The sequence below is a fragment of the Leptodactylus fuscus genome, chromosome 3 (genome assembly GCF_031893055.1).
Source record: "Leptodactylus fuscus isolate aLepFus1 chromosome 3, aLepFus1.hap2, whole genome shotgun sequence".
NCBI classification, from domain to species: domain Eukaryota; kingdom Metazoa; phylum Chordata; class Amphibia; order Anura; family Leptodactylidae; genus Leptodactylus; species Leptodactylus fuscus.
In genome coordinates this window covers 163,895,859-163,908,357 of record NC_134267.1, presented here as the reverse complement: position 1 = coordinate 163,908,357, position 12,499 = coordinate 163,895,859, and the positions used below count along the sequence as shown (strand labels likewise).

The 12,499-nt window shown below is 39.1% G+C and overlaps 1 protein-coding gene across 1 annotated transcript in view; it reads left to right on the top strand.

The window, feature by feature from the left end:
• The window catches only part of SAMD7 (sterile alpha motif domain containing 7), a 36,698-nt gene extending 26,762 nt beyond the window's left edge, over window positions 1-9,936 (top strand). The window contains exons 7-9 of the mRNA XM_075266709.1: window positions 2,219-2,340; window positions 5,350-5,460; window positions 9,647-9,936. Coding sequence (XP_075122810.1) covers window positions 2,219-2,340; window positions 5,350-5,460; window positions 9,647-9,916 — 503 coding nt within the window. The 3' untranslated portion in view covers window positions 9,917-9,936. The remainder of the gene's footprint in view (window positions 1-2,218; window positions 2,341-5,349; window positions 5,461-9,646) is intronic.
• Window positions 9,937-12,499: the final 2,563 nt, after the last annotated feature.

Below are 12,499 nucleotides of genomic sequence, written 5' to 3'. Positions count from 1 at the left end.
AATACATTCATCAGTTTGCAATGTTCTCACATGGGTTCATGGCATCCTACAGAAATCACTGAACTGAGACAGCCATAAGAGACACTCTCTGAACTGATAAGAACACTGCAAACTGATGAATTGTTTATTTGTATGTACCAATAACCAATAACCTTCTTCCACCCTCCCTCCTAGAATTCTATTCCTGAGTGTCCTTTTGTACATAAATATGCAGCCTTCAGAAATTGTTTTTAGATATACCTGAAGAAGAAGCCGAGAACTTTGAAACGTTGTAATCTGTCATCATTATTAGTTAGCCATTAAAAAAGGTATCAACTACTGAAGACTCTCGTATTTTGTTTTTTATATTTCCTACCCACTGGCTAACACAGCACAAAAACAAACATTTTCCCTAGTCAATGTAGTCATACAGTAGTAATGTAGAACTCCTGACATAGACACTCACTGTGCTTCATTCAGATACTCATACAGCATCTCCATCAGGCTCTGTGTTGGTATAATATACTGAGAATATTCTTAGAGAATATCCAGTTTTGTTTATATGCTGTAGACACACTGGGCATCTGCAATGACATCTAGATGCAGAGTCACACCAACCAGTATCCTTCCTCCCTGGGCCCCATCTTCTCAATAATATTGCAGAGGCCACCAATAACCAATCATCCTGCTACTGCATGTGGTTTGTGCGGACACATATGCCCAGTTCATAGAGCTAAAAGGGTCCTAGTTTAAGGCAAGAGCCAGGCAGCAGTCTATTGTGAGGACTCTAGGACAGATAAACTACAAGGCAAGGCTAGGCAGACAGCTGCTACTGGGAAAAAATGTCTGTGATATTTTAGGAAATTGCAAATAAGTGACAGCTAATATCTGAATGTAGCTATATAGCAGGGCCCACAGAATGAAATTGTGGGCCCTGGGAAACTCAATCCCATTCTAATAACCTTATCAATAGATATGTGATATAGTCAGGCACCACATTTCATGCTGTTTCATAAAACCATTTCATTTACATCCAGGTTTATATCAAGCTTTAGGGTGCATTCACACTGAGTAAACGCTAGCTTATTCTGAACGTAAAACACGTTCAGAATAAGCGGCGTCTAAAGCAGCTCCATTCATTTCTATGGGAGCGGGGATACGAGCGCTCCCCATAGAAATGAATGGGCTGCTTCTTTCACTCCGTGCAGTCCCATTGAAGTGAATGGGGAGTGCCGGCGTATACGGCAAGCTCTGCTCATGCCGGAGCGTACACGCCGGCACTCCCCATTCACTTCAATGGGACTGCACGGAGTGAAAGAAGCAGCCCATTCATTTCTATGGGGAGCGCTCGTATCCCCGCTCCCATAGAAATGAATGGAGCTGCTTTAGACGCCGCTTATTCTGAACGTGTTTTACGTTCAGAATAAGCTAGCGTTTACTCAGTGTGAATTCACCCTTACTGTGTATTGCTATAGGATTTCTATACTCTAACAAGTAAGATGTTAAAGGGGTATTCCCAGCTCGCATACTCATCAGTCTTTACTGCTGTAAAATCTTCTTTCTTCCTGGTTTCTTGCATCATTTGGTGGGCGGGGTTTCACATGCAACCTGCCGTTTAGCTCCGCCCCCAAATTCGTGTGTAGCTCCCCCCACCCATATTGGACTATGAAGTACAGGCAGCAGCAACTCCATTCTGTGTTACATACAGAGACTGCCTGTCTCTGCCATAATGAACACAACTGAATTAGCTAGCCTGATAACTGGGAGAACAGAAGAAATGAAAGCAGCTCCTCTCCCCTATCTGATAGCAGGAAGCTAGGTCACATGGTGTAGACACAGGAATAGCTAGATACACAGGCTCGCTCCCTGCACTTAGCCCCTCCTCCCTCCCCCCTGAGAGCAGCAGATACATCACTTGACTCATGAGCAGCTAAGTCAGGGCTGTGGCCACAATGAATTGAATAAAGTAAGATAGTGGACAAACAAAGCAGTTTTGCTGAAGCAGTGTATTTAGGAAAAGTCTTAAATCCACATTAACAAGCAGTATAGATAGGATCCTTGTGATGGGACAACCCCTTTAAAGGTCACTGTTACTTTGTTACTGGCTTCTTAATACATTAGGTGATTGTAATTTCTAGAATGTGTGAATGGAAAGAAAAATGATAATATATCAGGTTATACTGAGACATATTAGCATTTGTATTATACTATTTATGTTTATTTTCTTTTGTTTTTCTAGGAGCACATAGCCTATTCCTGAATAGAGAAGAAATACCGACTCATCAGGATATCCGTAAATGGTCTTCTCAGGATGTCTATAACTTTGTGTCCAGCCTGCCAGGCTGTTCTACTTATGCACAAGTAAATGTGTTGTTTGTCTTATCTGTTATATTTTGGCTATCACAGTACTTGTGAGATGGCAGTCTATGAATTCATAAGTAACTTATTGCTGGGGTAGAACATTTACTAAATTTAGAAATACATGATAAAAGTAAACAGGAGATAATCTTTTTTTCTACTGTTTGTCAGTAGCAGTATTTTCTGAATGTTCCTGAAACACAGACTTGTATAATCCTGCACAACACAAGGATTAATCTCCTCCTAATCTGCTCCATCTTTGTCTGAAAGTAGTGGGTTTAACATCTTTATTTCTCCTACTATAGACAGTGCACACCAGAGAGGCTTCTGGAACAGCCAGTTGTCTTACAGGCAGAGACAGAGTAAGAAAAGTGTGGACATGGCTGAGCTTCTGGAACACATAGAGAAGATTTATTTTATATTTCTCAGTTTTAACTCACAGATCAAATAAAATAGGTGAAAAGATAATTAAGATAGTAAGAATGGTATCACACAATGCTTTTATGGGGGGAAAAAGATGCTTGTGAAGTGCTACTGCAGGTCAGAAGTGATGTCTATGGAAATGTTTTCTAGTAGATCTGTCTTTAGGTTCTTTGATCTTTGTAGAAAGGCTTACAGTGGGACCTCTTGACTTCCCCCTGCCTATGCTTACCCATTGTACCTCCTGTTTCAATACAGGAATGGACCTGTTTCTACAGCTTTTGGTAAGGGAGATCTAATAGAGAGGGTATATGTAAGTAAAATGGTAGTCCCTGTTTTTTTTTTCATTGAAGACTGATTCTGAAGATAGGTTATCAAAAAAAGATCAGTGGGGGTCTGACTCTCAAATACCCCACAAATCAGATGTTTGCAATGGCCATACTGCTTGGCACCTCTTCTCTGTTATCTGCATGTGGATCAGCTATCAGAGGAGGCTCAGTACTCAGTAGTGATTGCCATGACTCCTTCACAGTTTACATCACATGCCATCGGATTCATAGTGGTGGTGTAATGTAATCTAACAGCCTTGTCCCACACCAGTGAATGAGTAACAGTGTACAGCCACTATGAAACAAATAGCATATGATGATAACAGTGAAGAGGTTACAAGCAGCTCATCCCCTTTAAACAGCTGATCAGTATGGGTCCTGGGTGTTGGAGCCCACTGACTTTATATTGAAGGTCTATCATGAGGATAGGTCATCAGTTTACCTGAATTGGATTATTCCTTTAGGTGGTGTCTGGTAATGCATGGAACAGAGCATGGTGGTGCATGGTGTAGTTGGTGGACTGGTTAGATGCCCGCTGTCCAATGGGAAGTACAGAAATGGCTGAGCTCCAGTGAAGGGGAAATATAAAATTATTTGGTGCTGTTGTTAATCATATGAGGCGACTTTAGACGTGAAAGCTGGAAAACAGTCTGGCATATACTGTAAGTATATGGACTTCTTATTCTGGCTTCCTGTACACAGTAATCCGGACAATGGGCATCATGAATAAGGTGCTAAAAATATGGCAGAAACCCAACAGAGGAATGGGAAACAAATCATATGAGGTCAGATTTACTCTAGACAGTACCATATTAAGCACATGCCTGCTTTGCCTGATGCATTGTGTATGGCAGATAGGCACAGGAGAATGAATGCTCAGTGTTTACTATACAGTAAAGTCAATATACAGACATATTCACAAATGTTTGCTGAGTACATACACACTGTCAAGCATCTGATAGTGCATCACAAGTTTCCAAACATGTAGATTTCAAGGTTGCTTTGAGGAGTATCTGAGACATTTGGAAGTGTCCAGCTACTTTATATTCACTCTGAGTGCAGAACTAGCAGGCTGAATTCAGCAGTGAGCGTTTCTGTCTGTGAGCCCAGGGAAGCAGATTGGTGATTCACAGTCTAGTGGCGTACCAGATGTACTTCCAGCATTACTTAATGTATCTAAGAGACTTCATTAACCATAGAGAGCTACATCTGCCCAATACCGTCTAACCAGCAGCTATTATATATCCCTAAGTGCTTGACTGCAACACTCATCTGCATTCATTCTAACACAGCAACAATAAAGTAGCATTCCTTAATCTGAATAGATACAGAACACAACAGGGAATAAGCATGAAAGGTAGTAAATGTCCTGCAGTCTCCTGAATGCCACATATGCCAGGAGAGCGAGTTTGGCTGGGTATTGCGAATTTAGCTCAGTTACTCCACAGCTGTAAGGCTAGAATTGGAAATCCAGTTATAAAGTGAAGGAGACAAATATTATACAGATTATAATACAAGAATAAATATTTTAAAATAATCTAAATGACTACTGGGCAACAGATGTACACAAGGGGTATAAAGGCAGAGACAACAACTAAAAGATTCACAAATCCATAAAGACAGACTGCTAGAAGCTCTGCAAATAAGAATACAGTACTGCTGTCTTGGAATGACACTTTTTTGGCAAGAGAGGATGAGGGTCACATGTCAGCAGATGCTGTGTGTTATAATAATGAAGGCGCAGTGGCAATGTAATGAGAGCATGTGCTGTTGTGTTAGCCCTGAGGACACCGCCACATAGAGGCACTGACATTGTAGCAGGAACACTGTGGCTGTTGGGTACAATTCTTTTCCCTTTTGTGCTCATCTGTGACTTATGTAGAAGAAGTTACAGGTTAATAGCTGATGAACAACACCATGGTTACTCTTCAATGGGTGGCTGTCATTGATTTGGGGATTTGTGGCTGCCACTATTGTGTGGACACTAAGGGTGACTCTATAATAAAGCATGGTCAGTGTAACAGAGGCTCTGTAGCTAAAACTGTTGCATCTGAAACATGGCCACATAGTTTTCAGCTTCTTCAAATAATTTGTCACATATGCATAGGGTTTCATTTTATTAAATATATTTATTACACTACTGATAGATAATAGACATAAGGGTGTAAATTTACATAATTTGTTCTCTTTTACCTCTTACCTTGTCTATGATATTTTATGGCAACTTTTCTACACTACATATCAGCAAACTTCTCCATTCTAGGTTTTTAAAGACCATGATATTGATGGACTAACTCTCCCTCTTCTGACTGAGGATCATCTCTTGGACACTATGGGGCTGAAACTTGGACCTGCACTCAAAATTCGCACACAGGTAAATGCAAGACACAGGTAGATCATATCTGTGACATGACTTCTCTGTTGTTCAGCTGTACTGGAAGGGGGCGTTCACACTACCGTTGGTGTCCGTTATGAAGGTGTCCGTTTAAAAGAAAAAAAACGGACACCTATCATAACGGACATTAACGGACACTAACTGATGCTAACTGATGTTAATGTGTCCGTTTTTTTAACTGATCCATTTAATGGATCAGTTAAAAAAAACCCGGATGCATTAGTATCAGTTAGCATCAGTTAGTGTCCGTTTTTTATACTGTCCGTTTTTTGTTTTTTGCTGTTTATGCTTTCTGAGCATGTGCAGAAAATAAACGGACAGAAAATAACGGACAGTAACTGATGGCCATCAGTTACTGTCCGTTATATGTCCGTTGCCCATAAACCTCAATGTTAAAAAAAAAACGGACACTTTCTGTCCATTTTTTGAAACGGACAAAAAAATCCTGCATGTGTGATTTCTCTGCTTGAAAAAATGGACATGGTTGTTAACGGACCCTTAAGGACACAAACGGACACAAACTGACAACAGATGAAATCCCATTGAAATGAATGGAAATTGTAACGGACACAGCTAGTGTCCGTTGCTAAAATCTTGAATGGACAGTAGCAACGGACACTGCAATCGGACACCAACGGTAGTGTGAACGCCCCCTTAATGTTACACTCACTAGAATAGCACAAGACTTCTGTTGTATTATGTAACTAATAAAGGTGAACAGCAGAAGTAGATGCTGCAGCAGTCATGAGCTGGGCGGCCTCTTCAAACAGCTGATCTGCAGGTGTCCCAGGTATTGTACCTCCAAAGATCATATATTGATAACCTATCCTAAGGATAAGTCATCAATATGTTAGTCTCAGAAATCCCTTACTAGGGGACACACGGTGGCTCAGTGGTTAGCACTGTAGCTTTGCAGAGCTGGGTCCTGGCGTTTAAATCCCGCCAAGGGCAAAAAAACATCTGCAAGGAGTTTGTATGTTCTCCCTATCTTTGCATGGATTACCATCCCATATTCCAAAAAGACGTACTGATAGGGGAAAATGTACATTGTGAGCTCTATGTGGGGCTCACAATCTACATTTAAAAAAAAAGAAAAAAAAGAAAAGAAATCCCTTAATAACTCTGATTTTACTACACAACTATGTATCTAAACCTTCTGTACTTCATATGTATGGTAAAGTGGAATTAATGGTGCCATAAAATAAATAATAAAAATCAGATTTTTTTTCAGAGCTATATAATTAAAAGCAAATAAATAAGAATAAATAATCAGAAGTGCCTATGGATGACATGTACTGTATATATATTTTATCTGTTACAATATGGGTTAACTACTGCTTGAATGTTTCGAAACATGCTTGCTGAATATGCAGCTGCAGGAGAGGGGAGCAGTAGTCTCCATAGAGGAGGCAGAGACAGTTTATTATTCATCTCTGCCTTTCTGATCCCTGTAAACACAATGCCCAATGCAGATAACTGAAAAAATGTGGAAAACCTAATAAAACTTATGGTAATTTTTATTATTACATAGTAAATTGTGGTCATTCATTAAAATAAAACACCATATCCCTGATGTGAATTCCCACTTACATGGTCATGTGGACAAAGATATCGAATTATACCCCAGCTGTGTGCTATAGTGTGAAGTGCCATAATTTCACACGTACCTATACCAGGAGCCCACTGCCCCAGTGTTCCCATGTCAGACTTATTCATTATATATACAATCTCATCAGGGATATTCTACAATATCCCGCATTGGCCTGTGATCGATATGTTTCACAGGTATGCAATAAATGATAGAGAACAAACAGTGTATTACATATGGGGAGCCATTAAATGACTGCATCCTAGCAATAAAAAGTTGTCTCTACATGTTTCACTGACCCTAATATAATAGGGGCACATCAGGACAACGGCATGCAGATATTCATGCAGAAAGTTAAAGGCACAGTTTCAATAATTTATTGCAGTGAAAACAGCACTTTGGGCCCTGGTGACCTGTCTTGAACTTTGGAGAGCCTTGTCCATAGTAATAAGTTGTTAGAGTGCTCAAAGTGCACCATGTATATAGTTCAGAAAACTGGCATAGAAATAAAATAAAAAGCCCAACATGGCACTGACCATAATGCTAAAATAATTTGAATAATACAACAATGAAATGTTATTGCCTTCACACCTACATGGACTATAAAAAGAACAATCTATGTGGTCATAAATAGAGAAAATGGCCCATTCTCGTCAGATTAACTGACTTCCAAAGTAACTACGTGTTTTACATCATTATACGTTTCAGTCTTTATTGAATCGTTTTGTGTCTATGTGTAACGCTGGATATCTGGATATAGCTGTCACACTCTGTAGATTTCCATTCCCCAGTAAAATACATGTGCTGAACATCCTGCGGTCTAGCCGTACTGCAGTAACTACAAAACATCCAGCTGCTGTCTTACATTTTCCACTTAGTCAGCCATGTACACTCTTCATTCTGAGCTCGATGGCTATAATCAGAAAAATCAGTGACAAACATTATACTGTAACTAAAACAGATGTATGGGAGTCACGCAACAAGTACAGGATAACTTTGATAACTCAAGAATGGCAGAAAAGAATATTAAACCATTTCATACAAGAGAACAGATCTGAGACTTACAGTATATTTTTAATACTTTTGTAACATTAGCCAGGTAGATGAACCCAAATATTGTGTATGGCTATATAAGATGTTCATTAGAGATACCTAGGATCAGTACCACTGAGGCTACATACTATATGGTGATCTGTACAGCACTGTATTACAAAGCTATATTGCATGGTCACCTTTTTTAATACAACATTCAAAAAACATTGAATGACTCCATATGGAAATTGGATGTATAAAGTAGTCCAAGAGGAGTGTATGGGTGCTGTATTATGGTTTTTCCATAAACTTGGAGGTTGCATGGAGCTGTAATACTTTAGTAAAGCATTTGGTTTAACATTTACCACGTACAACCAAGAGGAGGCCGGACATAAACTATTATCAATAATGAGCAGTAGCTTTGCGCAAAAAAAATAGCCATTGTGTGTATTCAATAACTATAATATTCTACCACTAACATGGTAGCTAAGCTAAACATTAACCCTGGGTCAAGATCACATCACCCTTCTCTTATCCAGATTCATTTGTGCTAGGTTGATTAAAGTAATGGTTTGTTGCAGAAAAACATTAAATAGTAGTAACTTTAGATAAAAACTAAAGAGGTGAATGTAACCAAATCTAACAGATAAACTATTGACTACTAAAGAGGCAGTCAGTGTGAATTGTGCACATCACCAGTCATAGCAGCATTAAAGGGAAAATCCCTGCATGCCCTATATTCCCAGAGTAATAGAAAATACATTGGCCTACAGTTACTAATGCTGTCGATAAGCTAGGCAGCATAAACTTAGACACTGCCAGGATATGAAGTGACAAATTTATCACAGTGGTGCGTGAAGTGTGATAAATCTTGCTAGAATTTAGACACTTGTTAAAGCTCCTAGTTGGAGTATGCAAGTAATAGATTCAGCGTATATTAGGCTTTGACAAAGACATGCACATGTTTGAAAGGGGCAATAATTAAAGATTGGCAGGATTCCGACACCTGGACCCCTGACCTATTAGTATTTGCCATGTACAGCGTCAGGTACAGTGGCTAGTGCTTGGTATCACAACTCCAATTCACTGAAATGGGAGTCTTAGTGTTGAACCCCCACAGATCTTCAATTGATGACATATCTTAAGGATAAGTCATCTGTTAAAAAGACCCCAAAAATCCTTTTTACTGATCTGTACCAAAAAGACGGTGCAACCAACACAAGAATTCTGGTGCAAGGAGGTTGGTGGATGTGAATCAATATCCTTACAAAATACCTTCACATTTGCTGCTTTAGTGAAAGTATACCTAATAAAACACAATTTGTCTTTAGTAATTGAGAAAGTTTTTTTTCACCTTCCTCAACCTCCTTGCCAAAAATGGTTTATCCAGGACAACCCCTTTACACAATTCAGGCTTCTCAATGCAAAGGATAATATTTAACATACTATGTATGAAAAAAGTTTCATTTGTGTGGGGGCCATTGAGATTGTGTTGCTTTCATGCCTGCTACTTGCTACTAAAATATTTTCATTTCCTCTTTTTAGATCTGCTGCCGCCTGGGTAACATATTTCACATGACTGGCTTGCCATTACCTGGTCCTGTGTCATCGGCAGCTCCAGTGCCTTCAGATCAGCCTCCAGAAGTGATATCACCTACCACATGTGGCAATAGTAACACAACTGCACCTAGTCCATGTGCCCATGAATCTGACCCTTTAAGAGTTTCAGATATAGCAACGACAGAAAACAAAGAGAATCCATGTGATTTGTCATCTTCACAATCTGATTTTCCAGTGAATTTGCTGAAAGTCTAAATACCATATGCTGACCGATGTAACAGCCGTAGAACTTTTGTATAGAAGTCCTTTATTATTATAAGCGCCATATAATGATAGTACATGTGGCACTTTAAATAGCATGCATTATTTGGGGCAACGCGATGGCTCAGTGGTTGGCACTGCAGCCTTGCAGTACTGGAGTCCTGGGTTCAAACATCTGCAAGGAGTTTGTATGTTCTCCCTGTCTTTGCGTGGATTTCCTCCTGGAGTTTGTATGTTCTCCCTGTCTTTGCGTGGATTTCCTCCTATTCTACAAAGACATACTTAAATTAAAAAAAATGTACATTGTGATCCCTATATGGGGCTCATAATCTACATAAAATAATAATAGCATGCATTATTGTCTAAGGTGCTGGGCTGTGTACTAGTCCGCTGTAGTTACGGTGGTATACTTTGGTTAGCAGACTTAAAGATTTATAACCTCATTACAACATTTGGTTTTGATGTCTTTTGGTGATCACCTATTTAGTAATCCTGAATTTAACACCTATATCTTGCTGACGTGCACCTATTTTCATATTTTGAATATTTTTTTTATGTCTTTAATAAAAAATGTTGGGTGTTTTGTTGTACCAGTAGGTATAATAATATTGGAGCATTGAACATTATATACGTTAACACAGTCTGGTGAGTTATAAAAAGAATCTAAAACATGTAAATAATAATATAAATTTGATAATACATTTTTCACATGGCATGTACATCAGATATTTGCTAAAATTCTGCTGCATTTTGCTATTCTGACATTGTAAGAGCTGCAAGTGTTGCATAGTGAGGACATATATAGCTGTTATACCAGCTGCAATATTATGGTCAGGTTGCACATCTGTAAGGATAATACAGTAGCACTGTCAAGCATACCAAGATTTACATGCTTTTATGTTCCTATAAGACAGTGAGGCAAATTTATAAGACTTTACACGATGGTCTTAGGGTAAGGCCCCATGTTGTGGAAACGCAGCTTTTTTTTTGTTGCAGATTTTGTTGAGCCAAAGCCTGGAGTGGATTGAGCAGAAAGAAGTATAAGAACTTCCTAGATATTTTCCATTCCGTTTGTAGCCATTTTTGACTTTGGCTCAAAAAAAACGACAACAAAATCTGTAATTAAAAAACCTGTGTTTCCGCAACGTGCGGCCTTAGCCTTAATGATTTTAGTTCACCATGGGAGCTCCCATGTGCCTGTGATTAAATCTATGCCAGATAGATTCCCGGTAACTCCAGTTTTTGGCCTAAATTCCCACCCTGTTTTTCCCATGTTTTTGAAAAGTAGCAAGTAATGCATAAAAACAGGAACATTTGTAAGCAAAAACCTAAATTAAGACTTGTCATGCCTCATTTGCCAGTAAACTGGTGTCTAAGACATAATAAATCAACTCCATTGCTTCTTACCAAAATAGTCCCAACCACGTTCCTTCATGGGTCTAAATTTTGATGGAGGTTTTTTTTTTCAATCTTCATGAAACATACTTTGTTATATTGTCTGTTATAGTATTTTGTTGTATAAAAATCCAGAATACGGTTGAATACATAATTTGTTTTTATTTAGTTCTGTTTATCTTGAGTTACTTCCAAACCACAATGCAACAGACTGACATAATGATGCTCTCTGCTTATGGAGAGTCATAGCTTGGAGCTACCTTCCTTTATCCCTATTGATGTATTCCCCACACAAGCTGGAACTTGTCTTTTCAATAATTAAAATATCTGATATCAGATACACTATAGACAATTATTTACCTAATACATTTCACTGGTAAATACATGTTTATGATTATGTCTGTGTCAAAAATCAGTGGCATGCCAACTGCAAGCCGTTACGATAATAGCTGAGCAATGGGTCACATTATGTACAAATGAAAATGATACTGTATAAATTGCTCAGTTTGGTACTTGTATATAAAACTGATTAAAAAAAAATTCAAATACATAATTTTGACCCCTTTGCAATCATGACTGTGTTGTATAATTGTGAGAGCAATCTGCCGTATCACCATATTGAAGTCCAAATTAATAAAGTTGGTGTATAAGCTAACTGACGCTAGGTTCACACCTGCGATCAGGGTCTCCGTTCTATGGTTTCCATAGAAACCATAGACCGGGTCCGGCTGTGAGCGACGGTGAGCGTTTTAGGCTCTCCGCCGCGAAACCGGTTTTTTTAATCCAGACACAGAGTACTGCATGTCTGACTCTGTGTCCGGATTATAAAACCTGGTTTCACGGCGGAGAGCCTAAAACGCCCACTGCCGGACAGCTTTCTCACCCATTCAAATGAATGGGTGAGAAAGCCTCCTGCAGGTTTCTCCTGCTCTGTTTTAGGCAGGAAAAGGAAACCTGAAGTACGGAGTGCCGGCGCAGATGTGAACGAGCCCTTAGAGAAACACACACAGCTATTGTGTATATAACTGGTTCTAATTTAATATGGGGGGGAAAAGGTAGTTTAAGTACAGTGTATAGACAAAGAACAGGATGGACTAATATAATTAGCACAACATGACTGGCTGCAAAGTTGTAACATAGTTCTGGCACATGGCTATTGGATAAGGCACAGTAGAGGAACCG